The sequence below is a fragment of the Lithobates pipiens genome, unplaced genomic scaffold, assembly GCF_037356315.1.
Source record: "Lithobates pipiens isolate NorthernLeopardFrog02 unplaced genomic scaffold, aLitPip1_a1.2 Scaffold_30, whole genome shotgun sequence".
NCBI classification, from domain to species: Eukaryota; Metazoa; Chordata; class Amphibia; order Anura; family Ranidae; genus Lithobates; species Lithobates pipiens.
The window spans coordinates 127,972,077-127,991,193 of record NW_027507791.1 but is presented as its reverse complement, the minus strand read 5'-3'; the positions used below and the strand labels follow the sequence as shown (position 1 = coordinate 127,991,193).

General features: G+C 42.4%; 1 protein-coding gene across 2 annotated transcripts in view; it reads right to left on the bottom strand.

Moving 5' to 3' along the window:
* The window catches only part of SEC23A (SEC23 homolog A, COPII component), a 256,161-nt gene that overhangs the window by 42,902 nt on the left and 194,142 nt on the right, over positions 1 to 19,117 (bottom strand). For both annotated transcript variants that reach the window (XM_077464838.1, XM_077464839.1), the window contains 3 exons: positions 18,403 to 18,556; positions 16,004 to 16,081; positions 7,957 to 8,118 (listed from right to left, as the gene is read on the bottom strand). In XM_077464838.1, coding sequence (XP_077320964.1) covers positions 7,957 to 8,118; positions 16,004 to 16,081; positions 18,403 to 18,556 — 394 coding nt within the window. The remainder of the gene's footprint in view (positions 1 to 7,956; positions 8,119 to 16,003; positions 16,082 to 18,402; positions 18,557 to 19,117) is intronic.

Here is a 19,117-nt window from a genome sequence, read left to right as displayed (position 1 = left end):
GGGTAATCGAACCACGGTCTCCCGCGTGACAAACGGGGATACTCTCCACTATACCAACTAGGAAGCACTTTTGCTTGCAGGCTTGTGGTTCCAGGTGACGCTTTTTGTCCCTCAGAGGTCATCCTATTGGACTGGGAGCGTTTAGCCAAAGTCCCGGACGGACGAACAAACCTCTTTTGAGCAGAAAATAAGGGCCCTTGCCTGTGGCGTGGCTCCTTTGTCTTCCTGGCCTGTGGGAGCAAGGTTCTCTGCCCACCTGGGACATTCTTAATAATGTCATCCAACGAGGCTACAAAGAGCTGCTCACCAAGGAAGGGTAGATCCGTCAAGGCTTTTTTAGATGCCTGGTCTGCCGACCAGCATTTAAGCCAAATCAGGCGCCTCAGCAGCACTGCTGAAACTGAAGCCCTGAATAGCAGAGGAAGGGTATCCAGAGCCGCGTCCCAAATGTACTTAAGACTGTGCACTAACTGGTCTGCTAGTTCCATGCAGACGGGAGTAGCCTGCTGCTTCTCCAATTCGCAGTGCAAAAGTTTTGCCTATTCAGTAAGTGCCTACGACACAAGTGCTGTGGTCAGTACTAGTCATATTGCTGACCCCCCAACTGTAAATAAGAAACGGGCCACTGCCTTGGTTCCTGCCCGTGGGGTCCTTAACACAGGAGCCCCCTCTACCGGGATCGTAGTTACTTTTTTTAACTTGGATACTGGGGGGTCCACGACCGGAGGAGCCGACCATTATTTAGTAGGCTCTAATCAAAGGGGTAACGCACCGCCATGCTTTTTGGGACCGAAAAAGTTTCTGAAACCATGCTGACCCACCCTGTCTGCCACCTGTTGGGGACTTAGGACAGGTGTATAGTCCCACCATCCTAGCTGCTGCAGGCTAAAGGGCCCCCACAGCAGGACTCACCACCCTGACGAGTTCTGCGCCATTCAGCTATTAGTGTCTGTGTCCTGTGTCAGCTCCCAGGTGTCTGAGTGAAGAAACCGCGCTGTTCTGAGCCTCAGGGACCAGCGCTGGGCATAAAAACGTGCTGGGCTACAACTAAATGGCCACCGGTCGTCCAGTATAAAGGAAATAATCACAGATAAAATGGCCGTCGAACTACAGCAAAATGGTTCCTGACCATGCTTCTCCCTGAGTCACACCAAACATGGCCACCAAACAACTGTACACAGAGAGGGACAGTGAAAAAAGACAGAAAAAAATAGCGGCAGAACAGTGCTATGGCAATTAGCATGTGCAGACCTCCAGACACCCAGCGGGGAGACAACAGACACCCAGGGGCACAGCCACCCAGCGAAGCCCCCTACCCAAGGGTGAGAGCCCCCCAGGGGACCCCTATCTATATGGCGCACACACACCGCTCAGCAGCCCATGGATCATCCCCCACGTGGGGGATAGGGACAGGGAGGGAAGAGAGGCACCCCCGAATCGACCTCCCAGGGAAAGCCCAGCTGCTCAGCCCCACAGAGGCAGGGAGAGCTGTACTTACCATCTGGACGAGCTGGGGACATTCCATCACAGACCCACTCCCGAAGAGTATGGGGTGGCTGCTGGCCACGGCACACTGTGACTCAGATATCAGTATCCCGGTCATATGTGCTCCCCGGAGCATTGCACTCACCGGCCGCCCCTGGAGCCTGAGGGGCATGTCCTGGCCGACCCAGCACGTAGCTATGGTCTGCACACGCTCAATGGCCAGGCTGGGGAGACTACAAGGATAAGGGTATCCAGCCTGTCACCCAGCCGGCTGTTGATAGTAGATCACAGGATCTAATCCCAAGGTTCCTAGGTCCATCTCCTTCACTAGGCAGAAAAAAAAAGAAGACATTGTGCTACCATCTCTGTGTCCTAAACCGACACATCCTAAAGGAGGTGGCCCTTCATTCCCCGGATGTGGTCCGGGCTCTAAGGGTGTATTTGTCTGCCACTGCTCCCTTTCGGAAGTCAGACTCGTTCGTTTCGTTAACAGGTCCGAAAAAAGGTATGGCGGTCTCGTCAGCCACCATTTCAAGGTGGATCAGACAGATTGTGGTACAGGCCTACGCCTTCAAGGGGCAGGTGCCCCCCTTTTCCTGTCATGCCCCATTCCACCAGGGCAATTGGAACCTCTTGGGCTTTCCGACATCAAGCGTCAGTCGCTAAAGTGTGTAAGGCTGCGACTTGGTCAACCGTTCACACTTTTACAAAATTCTACATGTGGATGTAAGTGCATCGGCTGATGCCTGTTTTGGCCACAAAGTTTTGCAGGCGGCCATGTCATGTTGCAATTGCACTTAGTTTTTTCAGTTTTTTGATTAGAAAATACAGTTACCTTTGAGTATAATGCACTGTTGCATTGTTAGCCGCAAATTCTGATGCGGATAGATGAGGTGGTGACTCTGCTGTTAGGGAGCACTTCTGGTTGTGGGTGAAGTTTATGCTATTTCCCACCCCTCGTTATGGTACTGCTTGGGGACGTCCCTATGGTCAAGAATAAAGGAGCTGCGTCAGTCAGTGAACGAAAGAGAAAATAGTTTTTTTGTACTCACCGTAAAATCTTTTTCTCCGAAGTCCACTGACTGACACAGCACCCTCCCCTCCTATTGATTACGTTATACTGCTTGTTGATGTACTGAGGCTGCAGGAAACAGGCTAGGGGGTTGTTACTGAAGGGAGCGCCCCTTGGGCGAAACATGAAAGTTCTGTTTTTGTACATGTTAACATGTTCTGCCTAGTCCTCTCTAGAGGTCGACCGATATATCGGCCGGCCGATATATCGGCCGATATTTGCCGTTTTTTAAATAATCGGCATCGGCCGATTGTGTTGATAAAAAGCCGATTCTACAGCGGGACTTTGAAATGACTTCTGTAAGAAGTCAGTGTGAGTTGCCTGAGTCGTCATAGCAACACTTTCCTCCTCTCTGGGCAGACTGCCAAGAAAAGAACTAAATGATACAATGTTTACACTTCTGAATGAATGAAGTCATCTCTGTGTAGAAGTTCTCAGTTTAACCATTTAAAGACTAAATCTTTTCTGACACTTGTTGCTTACAAGTAAAAATCCTGTATTTTCTGCCAGAAAATCACTTAGACCCCCCAAAAATTATATATATTTTTTTAGCAGAGATCCTAGGGAATAAAATAGCGGTTGTTGCAATATTTTATGTCACACGGCATTTGCACAGAGGTCTTTCAAATGCATTTTTTTGGGAAAAAAATACACCATTTAAAAAATAGAAATAAAATAAAAACAGTAAAGTTATCCCATTTTTTTTTTTTTTTTGTCCAAAAGTTTTGACTACCCGTTTTTATTTAATATATAGGTTTTTTTTTTTTTTTTAATCTAGATCATACATACAAGTAAACTGATTGGAGGTTTGTTTTGTTTAATAAATGTTTAAAGCGGGAGTCCGCCGGGACTCTGCATTTTTTTTTTTTAAAAGCCAGCAGCTACAAATACTGCAGCTGCTGACTTTTAAAATAGTGACACTTACCTGTCCAGCGCGCCCGCGATGTCGGCACCCGAAGCCGATCTCTAGATCGACACTCGAGTGCTGCCGCCACCATCTTGGGTATGGGAATCAGGAAATGGAGCCTTTCGGCTTCATTTCCCGGTTCCCTACTGCGCATGCGCGAGCCGCGCTGCGCAATGAGGACGGTCCCCGCTGTCTCTGGGATCTGTGTGTTTCCCAGCAGGCAGCGGGGCACTTGCGGAAGGGGGCAGGCACTTGCGGAAAGGGGCGTAATGTACGCCCCTTTCCGCAGAGAGCTAGCCCGGAAGTGGGTGCAGTTACCTGGATTATCCAGGTAACTGCACCCCCCTCCCCCCTGAAAGGTGCCAATTGTGGTGCCGGAGGGGGGGAGGAATCCAAAGAGCGGAAGGTCCATTTTAGGGTGGACCTCCGCTTTAAGTGTAAGAAATTTTCTGTATCACTTATGAAGGCAGACGTTGATGGTAAAACGCAAGTTTTAGCGGCTCTTTACCATCATTTTAGCGTGCTATTTGGCTGCTAGTGGGGCACATATAACCCAGCTAGCGGCCAAGGAAGAGGTTAAATGCGCCCATGAAGCACCGCTGCCAAATCGCATTGCATGCGCTTCGGCAGTGGTGCCCATTCATATCAATGGGCAGGAGTGGTGGAGGAGCGGTATACACCACTCCAAACGTGCTGCTTGCAGGACTTTTTTTTTAAGATCCTGCCAGCGCATCGCCTCAGTGTGAAAGCACTTTGTCTTTCACACAGACTGCAGGGGAGCCATTTTGCAGGCACTTTACAGGCGCTATTTTTAGCCCAAAAGCGCCTTAAAAACGCCCCAGTGGGAAAGGTGTGTTAGATCAAGGGGGATTAAAAATAAATAAATAAATAAATAAAATAAAATCGGCCTAACATATCGGCCCAAAAAAATCGGCATCATATATCGGCTATCGGCCGCCATGATTTCTAAATATCGGCATCGGCCAGAGAAAAACCCATATCGGTCGACCTCTAGTCCTCTCCTCAAGGTGGCTTAACAACCCTATGGTCAAGAATAAAAGAGCTGTGTCAGTCAGGGAACGAAAGAGAAATTGAATTATCTGATCTCAACACCAAACGATATGTTGGGCAGGAATCCAATACAGCTCACCATCCAAATAACACTATTCATACAGTAAGCATGGAGGTGGTAATATCCTGTCAGGATAAAAAGAAAAATGGATGGGGCAAAATACCTTTAAACTTTTGAGGATAGAAGAGTTGGCAAATATTGCAGTTAGTAGAGACATAACCCAACAGACTAAAGGCTGTAATTAAAGCAATAGGTGCTTCAACAAAATACTGACACAAGGGGGTATCTTTTTTTTCCAACTCAGTGATTCTGCTTTTTATTTTATTCTGACAAGTTGGTGTTATATCTTTCACTTGGATGTTATACGTTGCACTAGTACATATAGCCGGATAAAACAAACTGTCTGTCCTAATTTCAGGCTGCAAAGCAGCAAAATGTGATTATTTTAAAAAGGAGTGTTATTCTTTTCTATAACCACTGTATCTATAGAACAGTTTGTACTATCCTACATGCATGATCAACAGAACTGTCTGCCCCCTATAGGACATCCATGTATTATCCACAAACCTGTTTGCATTTGGCACAATCATTTAGGGCCACCTATGCTATGTACTACACACTATGAACTATTGTTAGAGCTTTGTATGCTCTCTACTGCATTACATGAACTTTGCACAAAGCAGTCTTCGCTCGTTACAATAACAGATGCGCTATCCATTCAGAGATGTGTCTCCTAAGTACAGCAATGCATCCACTCTCTGCAGTACTAAGCCATTTATCAAATGGATAAGAAGATATCTCTCCACTTGTCATTGCCAACAAGATATCTATCTGTGGCCCCCACTGGAATTAGGAAATGAGGACACAGCACAGCAATTAAACATGCTTTCTGTACACTTGATTAGCGATTGACGAAATTGATGTGACCAGCAATGCGTCTGGACACTGAGTGAAGGCAAATATCTATACAGCTGCACATAGAAATGATGCTTGATCATTTATCAATGTTGAATGTAAACACTACTCTGGCACCTAGAAATGCCACCCCTGGCTCCTGCTGAGCCTGAGGTTAATAATTTTTTTGCAATTAACATTACGGGAATGCAAGGCCGTGCATCATTAAACAGTACATTAGTGGTTTGCCCTGTGCAGAATATTGGTCACAGATAGAAAGTAAATATTTAACAGCATTGCATCTGAGCACTCTGAATCATTATACAACTGGCTACATTACACGTGAGCAAGGAATTTATTCTGGTTCCCGATATAGCTGAAATACCTCAAAAACAAAAGATAAGATAAAAACACTGTTTTACATCCTGTACCCTGGCATGGTTGTTGCTGTATGAACTTTATCACACAGACTACTGAAAGCCAAATCACAATATGCAAAAAATATATAAGCCTCACTTTATATACTGTATAGATGCATTTAAAAAGGTCCCACTTTAAAGTAAAAATTTCTATATTTTCCATGGCAAATCTTGGAGCATATAGGCAACAGTCAGCTTGGATTCGGTTTAAAAAATCTACAGACAGGGAATTAAGTTTCTAAAGCCGAGTGGACGTTTATTTGCATATTAGCTATGCCCTTGCTTTAACCACGAAGGCTGGATTCACACCTATGCATTTTTAGTGCTTTTTGCATTTAGCAGATTTACACTACAGAATGTGTTCCATAGGAAACCATGTTAAATGGACTGTAGTAGAAATCTGCAAAATGCACTAAAAACACATAAGTGTGAATCCAGACTTTTAACCACTTGCCTTTTGGGCACTTTTACCCCTTTCCTGCTTCCTGCTACAGGCAAATATTTAGTCCAGAGCACCAGTTGCAATTTTTCTGCCCCCCCCCCCCCCCCGCCCAGATCCTGTTTTTGTGCATAGTTGAGTCACTTAGCCTTGTTTCCATGTCAAGGCTAAGAGACAAAGGCTAAGTGACAAAATGGAGCACAGGGCCTGGCAGTAAAAGGGTTAAACAGAGAAGCAGCCAAGAGGCCCATGGTAACTCTGGACGAGCTGCACAGCTCAGGTAGGAGAATCTGTCCACAGGGCAACTATTAGTTGTGCAATCCACAAATCTGGTCTTTATGGAAGAGTGGCAAGAAGAAAGCCATGGTTGAAAGAAAGCCATAAGTCTTCCAGTTTGCAAGAAGCCATGTGGGGGACACAGCAAACATGTGGAAGAGGATGCTCTGGTCAGATGAGACCAAAATTTAACTTTTTGGCCTAAAAGCAAAACACTATGGGGGTTACTTACGAAAGGTAAATCCACGTTGCACTGCAAGTGCACTCGCTCTCAATCTAAGGGGTAGATCTGAAATGAGTGGAAGCTCTGCTGATTTTATCATCCAATCATGTGCAAGCTAAAATGCTGTTTTTTATCTTCCTTGCATGTCCCCCCTCTAAACTACAGCGATTTTACTTCCAAGTGCACGTTCAGTACACTTTCAAGTGCACTTGCAGTGCAAAGTGGGTTTTCTTTTAGCAAATAGCCCCCTATGTGTGGTGGAAAACTCACACTGCACATCACCCTGAGCTTTGTCAAGGCCAAGTGCTTTTTGGCCGCAATTCTTCCATGAATACCACTTCTTGCCTGAATTCTCCAGACAGTAGATGGATGTGCCTGGGACCCACTGTTTTCTGCCAGTTATGTGCTGATGACACTGCTGGACATCTTCTGAAGGGAAGTGAGCATGATTTATCTTTTATCTGCTGCATTAAGTTTCCTTGGCTGACCACTGCGTCTATGGTCCTCAACGTTTCCTGTTTCTTTGTGCTTCTTTAAAAGAACTTGAACAGCACATCTTAAAACCCCAATCTGCTTTGAAATCTTTGCCTGGGAGAGACCTTGCTGTATGGTTGCTAAGCTCAGTCTTGTCATGGATGGTGTATGACTTGTGACATGAAACACCTTAATAACAGAGTTTGGCTGTTTCTCAACTAGTTTTAAGCCTTCTACACAACTTTTTCTGTTTCAGTTAGTGACTGTGTTTCAACCTACATATGAAATTGATAATCATTAGCAACTTCTTGGTATAATTTATTAATCATACACCTGAATTCAATCTTACAAAATCCCTGACTTTCTGTATGATGTAGTCACAGCAAATATTTCATTTAGATTGTCTTCTGTTTACTCACTTTTCCCTTTGTAAATTGATGAAAATAAACAATTAAAATAAATATTTTTGAAGGCATTCTTATTTTACAGCATTTCTTCACACCTGTCTGAAACCTTTGCACAGTACTGTATGTGCACTCCTATACAACTTACAGTATTTATAGAGGATCATGGCGGTAAGAGTGATACCATAAATAAAGAGATCACAGATTAAATTTGCCCAACAATTCACCAAGTATTTTATAGTTTAAAAAAACAAAAAAAAACAAACAAAAGGCAAATAAGTAAATTTCTACCTCTGGGGGTCCACTGAAGGAATAAGAATACAGGATTGGTTGTATCATTATGAGAGACTGGGTGAGGTCTTGGCGCATGAAGTGATGTCTGTAATAAGAGCTTTCATCCGGACTGTTGTTGAACACCTGAAGAAATGGTGACCTCCTCAGATGAAACATAAACTGCAAGATAATTTAATAAGCAAGATAAAACAGCTTCTGAATGCAATGTACTATACAATAAACACAAAAAGAAATTGTGTTTGATTTGTCAATAAATTACTATTTGCACCGTAAGATCATCTGTGAATTTTAATGAAACCTGTGTGCTTTGCTTGTGCTATAGTAATAGAAAAAGGAATTTTGACTTATCTTTACAGGGGAACTTCGCCTAAATGTGAAGTTCAGCTCAGCCTCCTCCTCCCCTCTCTTATTATAGTCAACAGTTTTTTTTCTGTTTTTTTTTTCTGGAAGCGGGTACCTATTTTTGACAGAAACTCACTCCCACTTCCTCTCTGCCCACGTAGGTGAGCCGAGTGGAAACTCAGGCCCCCCTCCTTGCCCGCAAACTCCTGGGGCATGTCACATGTCCAAGAAGACTGCGGGACCATTCTAAAAGCGTAGCTGGCTGTAAAACCAGGAAATCACAGCTGGCTCCCTACATCCAAGATGGCAGCGCCGAAAATCCAATGACTGCTGAAGGACGGCAATGGACACCTGGACTGGTAAGTGTCTGTCTATAAAAAAATCAGGACAAGTATAGGAGCAAGGAACTGAACACATATTTACCAAGTTATAAGGCATATATAGTAATAGCAAGAATGTCAGGGAGAAATTGTTGAAATATGTCGAACAGATATTGAAAAAAAAGTCCAGAGACCATAGGAAGGGTGTAGAATCCACCACTCAGGGCAGCCGTCATATGGGAACAGAAACCATGTTCCAGTACACTGCAATACACAAAGGGAGAGGCGCCTTTGGGTGTAGATATAAAACAGGTTTAATTAAGACATGGAAAATGGCAACTCGCATTTGTGAGGTTAAAAAAAGGAATGTAATAAGTCCCAGCAAGGTGGAGGGGGATGTCATCAGTAGACGGTCCAATCCTGGATGGGAAGCATGGTGCTTGCTCATTCATTGCTGAAGTGTAGAGCTGGGCCGCGGTGGGAAAGAGCTCAGAACGAGGCCTGGGATGTTTATGGTACAGGAGGATGGATGATGTCACTGGCATGCAACGCATTTCCTGAGCATGAGCACTGCAAATGACACGGCAGCCATGCTCCTTTTTTAAGCTTGAAGAAGGAGCATGGCTGCCGTGTCATTCGCAGCGCGCATGATCAGGAAACATGTCGTATGCAAGCGATGTCACCCATCATCACCTCCTGCAACTATCAGCGCTCCAGGCCTCGTTCTGAGCTTTTCCCTGCGGTGGCTGGCTCTACACATCCGTGGTAAATGAGTGAGCAGTGAACAAGCGTGCACCACGTTTCCCATCCCGGGTTGGAACGTCTACTGATGACATTCCCCCTCCACCTTCCTGGGACTAATTACATGCCTGTTTTTAACTTCTCAAATGTGGGTTGCCATTTTTGATGTGTTAATTAAACCTGCTTTATACCTGCTTTATATCTACACCCAGAGGCGACTCTGCCTTTGTGTATTAAAAAGTCAGTAGCTGACTTTGTATTTGTAGCTATTTACTTAAAAATTTTTCAAAAACTATCAGTCCCTCTTTAAAATCCATATCTTGTATATTACTGGATATTCATAGACCTTGGGTTAAAGGTTGGTACCTTCAGTGACTGAACACTGACACAGCTTTGCGGGACACTCCACTGTGGGCTTAACCCAGGGGCACAGATACAGAGGTAACAATAGCAACCCAGCCACATGCCTTGAGGCGATTCAGTTTCGCATTGTAGCGCTATACAAATTATTAATTCATTCATTCATTCATGTGGTTCCCCTGTACACCTGGGCAGGAGGGGTAGGGGGAGCGGCGTACAGAGGAACCAATGCCCTCCATTTTCCTCCTGCAGAGGCTGAAAGCCTGCTTCTCCTCCTCTATTCCGGCAGGCATTCAGCAGCTGCAGGAGAAAAATATAGGGGACTGGTTCCTCTGTTTGTTGCACCTCCTCTATCCAGCTTCCTACTCTCTCAGCTGCCACCGGCCCCTACGCGCTCCCCTGGCCCGCCTCATCCTCCTGCAGTGCTTCAATTAACCCCCTCCCCTCTCCCGCTGCGGAGGTGTCAGGAAGGAGAGTGGAGAGGGGGCCAGAAAATCTGTCATTTACTGGCCACTTCCTTTTCCAAATGGACAGAGTCAGTGAGTCAAAGTATCTGAATAATCATTTGAAACAAAGTTCTCAAGAGGGCAAGATGATGTGCAAGAAGCTTTGGGAATACTCTGGGTCCAGACAATAGGCCTTATGTTAGAATTACAAGCATTTGTCTCCTACGGTGAATAGGAATATGTTATGTAGATAAGCTTCTTGAATGTCTACAAAGTATTCCCCATGTCTCAGAGATGCAATAAATGACCTTGCAGATTCCATACACAACTTTGGGATTTAGAAAAATACATGTTTAGGAAATTTAGGTCAAGGACAAGACAAATGCACCCCCCCCCCCACCCCCAATTAGATTTTGGCACAATGAATAAGTTAACAAAATTAATTTGTCCACCAAAAAATAGTTCAGGGTGGTCTGCAGATCTGACAGTCCTTGAAAGTGGGTTTGGGACCTTCCGTTGTGGTAGAAGTACTTTACCTTCTGTGACTTCTTTGATCAATTAGTCAAGTGCCTCATCAAATACACATCCTCCTTTGAATAGCATACATATGAGGCAACATTTGAAAACAGCTTCAGCTGTCCAGGCTTTTAGCCATATGGATAGAAATGAGGGCAATTCTGGAGATCCAAGTCATGACTTGTTCTAGGGCAGGGATATGCAATTAGCGGACCTCCAGCTGTTTCAGAACTACAAGTCCCATGAGGCATAGCAAGACTCTGACAGCCATAACCATGACACCCAGAGGCAGAAGCATGATGGGACTTGTAGTTTTACAACAGCTGGAGGTCCGCTAATTGCATATCCCTGTTCTAGGGCATCAACACAAAAAAAAAAAAAGTATGGCTGAAGGCAGTGTCTGCAATTGCAGCGCCAAGGTTCGATCATGAAAGACATGGTCCAACTGGTTATTTATTGCTCCTGTCCAATTAACTGTGGTCTAGGCAAACAGAAATTTCAGCAATAGCTGGTTGCAAAGCAGTACCTGAATGGTTAAAGAGGGTCTTTAAAAGAGTCTCAAAAATTCTGCCAGCAGCATCTTTTAATGAAGGGACATCTGTAGGCAGAGTAAGATGTTTACGACTGAAAGTGCAGGGTCCACTACGGGAGCAGACCACTTTTTAGTCAGCTCTTTTTCACTGAATAGAGTTCAGCAATGACTCTCAAAGGAGTGAAACATTTCTCAGCGTTAACCAAATCATCATAAATTGCCTATAATATTTGTTCATGAATGGGGAAGGTCTTCATATACTTTGCAGGTCTCTTGGTAGCAAAGGGCATAGTGAGATGCAAAAGAATCGAGTGCAATAATGTGAGCATATGTACATTGGCAAGCATATTGCATGAAACCATAACATCATGTGTATGAGAGGCTGTGTGTGAGAAATCTTTTGCAGCCTGTTGCAAAACTGTGTCTTGGTCCTCTTTACTCCCCTTAATGTCTGTGTCCCCTAGAGGAGGTAATTCACTTTCCCGAAGAGACAGTGGTGGAGAAGGATCTAGGTGTTTTTGTACTCTTGGGCAGAGTTTTTTTTTTTAAAAAGTCTGACATAGTTGCAAAAAAATCTGCTTGGTCACATAGGCAGCTTTTTGGGTGCCTAGGTAGAGCTAGAATCAGATGCATACATTGGTGTTAAAATAGTGTTCTACTCCAGTGTAAGGAAAGTGTTATCACTCTGAGCGGTACAAGTGTTTTTCAGGCCTTCGCCAGAGTTAACGTTTGCCTGAACAATTGCCATGGCCCCCTAGCACCTGGTTACTACCATTGCCATCAGTGAGGAAAGTCCCTTGTGGGGGTACTCACGAAGTAAGGTGCGAAAATAAAGAAAGCATGTCAGGAGTACACAGCAACCCGGGTGTAGGCCATTGTTTAGTAAAGTCCTTGAGGCAAAAGTTTAGTGCCCAAGTACCTTTTAAAGGGCTATAAGCAAACGTGGCAGAAATAGTGTAAACTGTGGTGTGATATAAACAACTAGGCAACCACCCAAGACCACTCTCTGAATGGTGGAATTTTGCCCCAAGTTTGAAAAGTTTAACACTGCACAAGTAAATTTTCAAACCTAATTGAAGGTTTCCTGATATTTTTTTATCATAGAATGATTATTCAGTATAGTTTTTAACATATAATAAATGCCATTCAGGAAACCTGTAATAAACGAGGCTACATTATCGGACCAGTGCAGGGTACACCTGGTTCCCAAGGTTATACTGAGGTTGCACCAATCCAGATGCACTGCTTCTATTGTTGAATTAGAAGACAGTGTGGAGTTGATTGAAGAATCCAAATTAAAACAACAAAGTAGTGAAGAAATTATTTTTCTGTAAGGTAAAAGTGGCCCATCACCTAAGGCTTCATGCACACGAGACGCCAGTAAAACTCTGCTCAAAAAAAGCTGAAACGCCCATTTTGCCGCATTTGCATGTCACGTTTAGCTGCGTTTGCGTTTATAAGTGTTTATAAAGATAACATGTAGACCCTCCCCAAGCTCTCAAACCATGTTTTTTTTAGCTATTTCTGCCATATGGGATTTGTCCCATAATTGCATGTGATTCTGAATTACTTCAGTTAATTGGTTTTGGGTTACATCGGAAGTAATTTTCAGAGATGTGTCTTCCAAGATGATCAACTTGCTAATCACAATCCAAGGTGTGGACAAGCCTAGCTTGGGGGAAGGGGGGGTGGCTTGTGGAAAAAAGTTTCAGTTTCATGAAGGATGGGTGTTCAACATGGAAACATGGTGGGGGGTTGGGGCTGACTAGACATTGGTGTGCAGGTTTTTCTATGTGAAAAAAAGACAATGCTATGGTTTGTCCAGACTAGGTGGAGTCACTGATTAGCTTACAAATTGGATGAGGGTTTGGGGCAAAGAAGTGGAGGCATTCCTCATTGTCCAAGCTACTGGAAACACTAGAGATTTTATGGGATTGTATCACAAAGTAAATACGCTCTATGAATTATATAAAGTAATTACAACATTTTTTAAACTTTTTTTTATAGTTTTCTATAGTTTTCCATCATATTTCTGAGTTTTCAGGTCCAAAACATTGGGTCCCTTTAAAAACACTTCTAAACGCAAACGCGGCTAAACGCGGGTGCCGCATTTAGCCACGCTTAGCCGCATTTTGCATCTGAAACATGAACATTTTTGCGTTTGAACCCATTTTTTTGCTTCTGGAAAAACTAGGTTAAACGCAACTGCATAAAAACGGCAAAAAACGAGACTGTGTACATGGACACATAGGATAACATTGAATGAGTTCAGAGGCAGTTGAAAAAAAGTGTCCAACTGCCTCTGAACACGCGTTTAACAGCGTCTCGTGTGCATGAGGCCTTAGAGCAAAAAACTGAAGTCTAATGGTGCATGGTAGGATTGCATTAGTACACACAGGGGTGAGTGTTCATTTAAACGTTGGCAGTGTCCAATCACCTAAAGGTACAAGCCTACAGACTCTAAGGAGTGCTTTTACTTTATTTTAGAGGCAGTAGTTTTTATTTAACTTCTCACGCTCCCCCATTGCATGGAAGAAATACCTGTCATTTCCATGTGAGACTCTTCTTGCCTTCCCATAATGCAAACCTTGGTGAATGAGTGGCTAAATGCAGGGAGGGCTACATGTAGAATTCAAATGCTCTGAGCAAAAGGAAACATGTGGAAGTTAAGCAAATGCTGCTGACACTGCCTCCTGTAAAGTCAACATAGTACTTTGCCTAGTATGGGTTTTCTTTAATGGCTACCTTAATTTACTCTCCCTGGATGCTGTTTGACTACTATCATTACAGCATAACAGGCCAAGCTGTAGAAAATGGAGTGTGTGTGAATGAAGCTCCAGTCACATCACTGTAACACTGATGCTTTCAGAATACACCCACTTTACAGTCATACAACCTCTATTCCAAAAAAGTCACGACACTGTGTAAAAGCTACATAAAAACAGAAAACAATGATTTGAACATCTCATGAACCTAAAATGTACCATTTTATATAAAGGTAAAAAATAAGGTAATTTTGAAATTGTTGTCAGAAACATGTTTCAAAAAAGTTGGGACAGGGCAACAAAAAGGTGTCAAAGTAAGTGATATTAACAAGGAAGAGCTGAAAGAACATTTTGCTAATTATTAGGTTAATTGGCAACAGGTCAGTAACATGACAGGGCATAAAAAGAGCATCTTAGAGAGTCAGTGCATCTCAAAATTATAAAAATGGGCAAGGGTTCACCAATCTGCATATGAAAATTGTCAAACAATTTCAAAATTTTCTGTAAAATTGTTAAGACTTTAAATGAATATATCATCCTCTATAGTACTTAATATTAAAAGATTCTGATAATCTGAAGAAATCTCTGTGCTCAGGGAGACAAGGCCGAAACGGAGTATTGGAGGCTTTTGATTTCCTGGCCCTCAGACAGCGCTGCATTAACAAGAGCCATGATTCTGTGATGGCTTAGGAATACTTCCAAAAATCACCGTCTGAACACGGTTTGTCGTGTCATTGAAGAATGCAAGTTAAATCTCACAAAGCCATAACTAAGCATGATCCAGAAACGCTGCCTTCTCTGGGCCAAAGCTCATTTAAAGTTGTCTGTTGCAAAGTAGGAAACTGTTCTGTGGTCAGGCGAATTGAAATTTGACATAATTTTTTTTTCAGCTGGACAATGCTAAACTGCATACTGTATCTATGACAACTGCATGACTTCGTAGTAGAAGAGTCTGGGTGTTTAACTGTCCTTCCAGCAGTCCAGACCTTTCACCATTGACAACACAGGAATGTTGAGTAGTTAGAATCCTATTTCAGGCAAGAATGGGACAACATTCCTTTCTTAAAACTCCCGCAACTGGTCTCATTGACATTTACAGAGTGTTGCTAAAAAAAAAGAGGTGGTGCTACACCGTGGAAAATATATGTCCCTGTCCCAGCTTTTTTTTTTTTGAGATGTGTTGCTGCCATGAATTTCAAATTTTTCTTATTTTTTTCTTGAAATGGTACATTTTCTCAATGTAAGCTTTTGAAATGTTTTCGATTTTCTATTGTGAATAAAACATGGATCTATAAATCATTGCATTCTGTTTTTATGTAGATTTTACACAGCATGCCAACTTTTTTGGAATTGGAACAGAGTTTAACAGTAAGGAGGCCAGAAATAACTAGCATGGGAGAAGACTCTTATTTTGTGCAGAAACCAGGGTTTTATGTTGAGCTTCGGGAAAAGCAAATACTGTCTAAGACAAGACGCTTATGTACTGTTATTGTGTATTTCTTTGAGATTTGTGCAGTAATCCAGTGTAAAACTTTGACTCTATGCAGATTTCACATAATTTATGACTTGTCTATGGATTACATTTATATTGTTACTATTATTACAATGTTATTGCGTTTTCTAAATAGCTCCCTATTTGCTTTCTTTGAATGTTTTTAATATGAGCAGAAAAAAGCTAAAGCTGTTCCAAACATACTACAAGATAAACTTTTGGCTTAGGAGGCCATCTAGTAGAAGATGAAGAGGTTTTCCACTGTTATCACAGCCCATAGAGAAGAACAATACTTTTCCTGCAGCTTTTCTTCATCTTCACTGGTCCCAAAAGTGAGATTTCTTGTCTCGTGTGAGTTGTGCTGCTAATCAGCATCATACTAAAAGAGGTTTTGAATGAATTCCATTATTAAAAGCTCCCTTGTGATAGCTAGGTAACTTCAATTGATACAAGAGAAACTATATAGCCATAGAATTGAATGCAATGGTTTTTTTTTTCACTTTCATATACAACTTAATACACATACGTACCTGTGGGTACAGAGAAAATGTTTCTGAAAACCGAAAAGAATTGGGATCGTCCTTCTGATATTCTCCAAATTTCTGACACTATAAGAAAGAGACAGAGCCTGGTTTATACAAAAAATCTTTGGAAGGATCAAATAAACAAAATAGAAAATATGAAAAAAAAAAGACCTGCAAAACTGGTAGAATATAAAATTGTAATACCCACCAAATGTAAATCAAAATTGTGTATTTTTACAATAGGCTTAAAAATAATACTGTCTTAATGCTAGTAGCTCAGTAAACGGCACATACTAAAGTTTAAGCAACACTGTCATAATGTGTCAACTTAAAGTGATTGTAAAGTCTCTTTTTTTTTTTTTATTAAAAATAACAAACATGGTATATTTATCTGAGAGAGAGGATGGACTTGGATATGAGAGTACCAAGAGAAGGTAACTCCAAAGGGAAACACACTGCAGTGTAATTATTACAAAGTAGAAAATATTTATTAACCAATTAGAATTTCCACACAAAAAAAGACAACCTTCACCATAACACAATAAAAAACTATTTGAGAAAACGTTGTCAAAAATCAGAATAAAAGAACGGAAAGACCTGGGATCACATGCATTACCCACTTTCACACTACCAATCAAACCTATGCGCTAACGAGGCACCTCAAAGAGGTATCGATGGCCAAGGAATTACTAAAAAATTTGTGGATCAATACTAAACAATGAAGACGGTCTTATGGGTTTTTATATGTGTGCTTTATTCACATTAGTGACTATTTTTAAGTATTACTAGGATTTTTTTCTGCCGTGTCTCTTTAAAGTCACAGTCATGTTAAGTGACTCAATCCAAAATGGGAGGTACCTAGTTTACCTGTTATAGACTCTGGTTTTAGACTGTCACAGTGCCCTGATGAAACTCACGTGATGTGAGTGAAATGCACTGGCGTTTCAAAGTCATTTGACCTGGCTTCACCTGCCGCCCAGCCTGATCAATTTCCAGCACGCACAGCTATCTGCTTTCATGGCGTGCACCAAGCTGTTTGGGCTCAGAAGACTGCAGAGTTGATGTTACTATCACATACACCTCCACCTGTGCATCGGCTCCACTGCTAATCTGGAGGTTTGTGGAACCTGGAAGGCGAATACATTGGCGGATTGCCATCATTGTGAACAGTCCTGCTAGTAAGAACGGAACATCAGCATGGGTTTGGGTGAGCTTGTTCCAGGGACAACCTTCCCAATTTTCTCATCCTTACTGTATCACCACCGCCGAATGGTGGTCCCCTCACCTTCATACCTCAGGCTGAAGTTTTACCAATTAGTCCTTCCTATCTTCGTTCTCCGTTAGCCCGCTTCACATGCTTGTTGAACTATTCCTTGTATGCCTACAAGTTAATGCAAACACTGGAAAATCCAGCAAACAGTCCAGATTGTTTTTTTTTCTTCCCCTATTGGGTTTAAGGACTGTTTTTGATGTGCCTTTTCATTGTTTAGTATTGATGTAATTGAGTAATTCCTTCACCATCGCTGCCCCTTTGAGGTGCCGCATTAGTGCATAGGTTTGACTGGTAGTGTGAAAGAGGGTAATGCATTTAATCCCAGGTCTTTCCTTTCTTTTATTCTGATTTTTGACAACGTTGTCTCAAATAGTTTTTTACTGTGTTATGGTGAAGGTGGTCTCTTTTGTGGAAGTTCTAATAGATTAATAGATATTTTCTACTTGATACTGTGATAATTACACTGCAGTGTTTCCCTTTGTAGTTACCTTCTCTTGGTACTCTCATATCCAAGTCCATCCTCTCCTTGGAGTCTGTTATCGAACGCCGAGACACCCCACCAGAGTCCGTGATTTTTCACTTTATTTCTAATTAATTCAAGTGTTGATTCTCCCTTTTTAAACTCACTGTTATACTTATCTGCCCTGTGCAGTGGATTTGCACAGAGCAGCCCAGATCCTCTTCTTCTCAGGTCCCTCTTTGGTGCTCCTGGCCCCTCCCTGCTGTTCAGTGCTCCCACAGCAAGCAGCTTGCTATGGGGGCACTGAGCCGAGTTACAGCTCCCTGTGTCCATTCAGACACAGAACTGTGGCCCGACCTCGACCCACCCCCTTTCTATTCTCTTTGGCGGACTGACTTTCACAGCCGCAGTTCTGTCTCAGCCAATGAGGAGGGGAGTCCAGGGCAGCCGAAACATTCCTAAAACATCGCTGGATCTAAATGGATCTCAGGTGAGTATTAGGGTGGCTGCTGCATACAGAAGGTTTTTTTATTTTAATGCATAGAATGCATTAAGATAAAAAACCTTCTGACTTTACATTCACGTTAATTGTTAGCATAACTTGCAAATATTTCATATGTTTTTCATATAACGGCCAACTTTACGTATAAATCATTGCTGACAATATCTTACCAGTCGAATGAGCTGCCGATCAAGCCATCTCAAGACATCTGGACCCTCTTCAGTCTCTGCTCTGTAAACAGCCAGCCTGGCCATGAGAATAGCCGCTGCCTCTTGATCAAAAGATGCTGCAATATTCTGAATCTGAGTCTGAGCATCAGCCCAACTACAAAAACAAAACATATATGATGGGTATTAAGAACGCATTTTATATAATCCTATGGAAAACAAATATGCCTCAAAGGAAAAACATCAAAAACACTCATTTTAAATAAAAAGTGCATTTTAGAAAAAACTGCATATATTGAACATTTCAGAATATCAAAATTCAATGGCATACTGGTGGATGATGAATATACCACCTTTTACATTAAGAGGTCCGCCCAGGGCTGGCACTGCATTACTCATCATGTTCAGTGGTCTTATACATCATAAAGGTAGGTTTGGAGATGGCCATTATTCCTTATGACATACAATGGATATAAAATGTCTACACACCTGTTAAAATGTCAGGTTTCTGTGATGAAAAAAAATGAGACAAAGATAAATCACTTCAGAACTTTTTCTACCTTTAATGTGGCCTACTGTAAACTGTACAACTCAATTGAACAACAAACTCAAATTGGGGGATAGAAAAACTTAAAAAAATGTTGTTGCATAAGTGTGCACCCCCTCTTAAAAATGGGGATGTAGCTGTGTTCAGAATTAAGCAATCACATTCAAACTC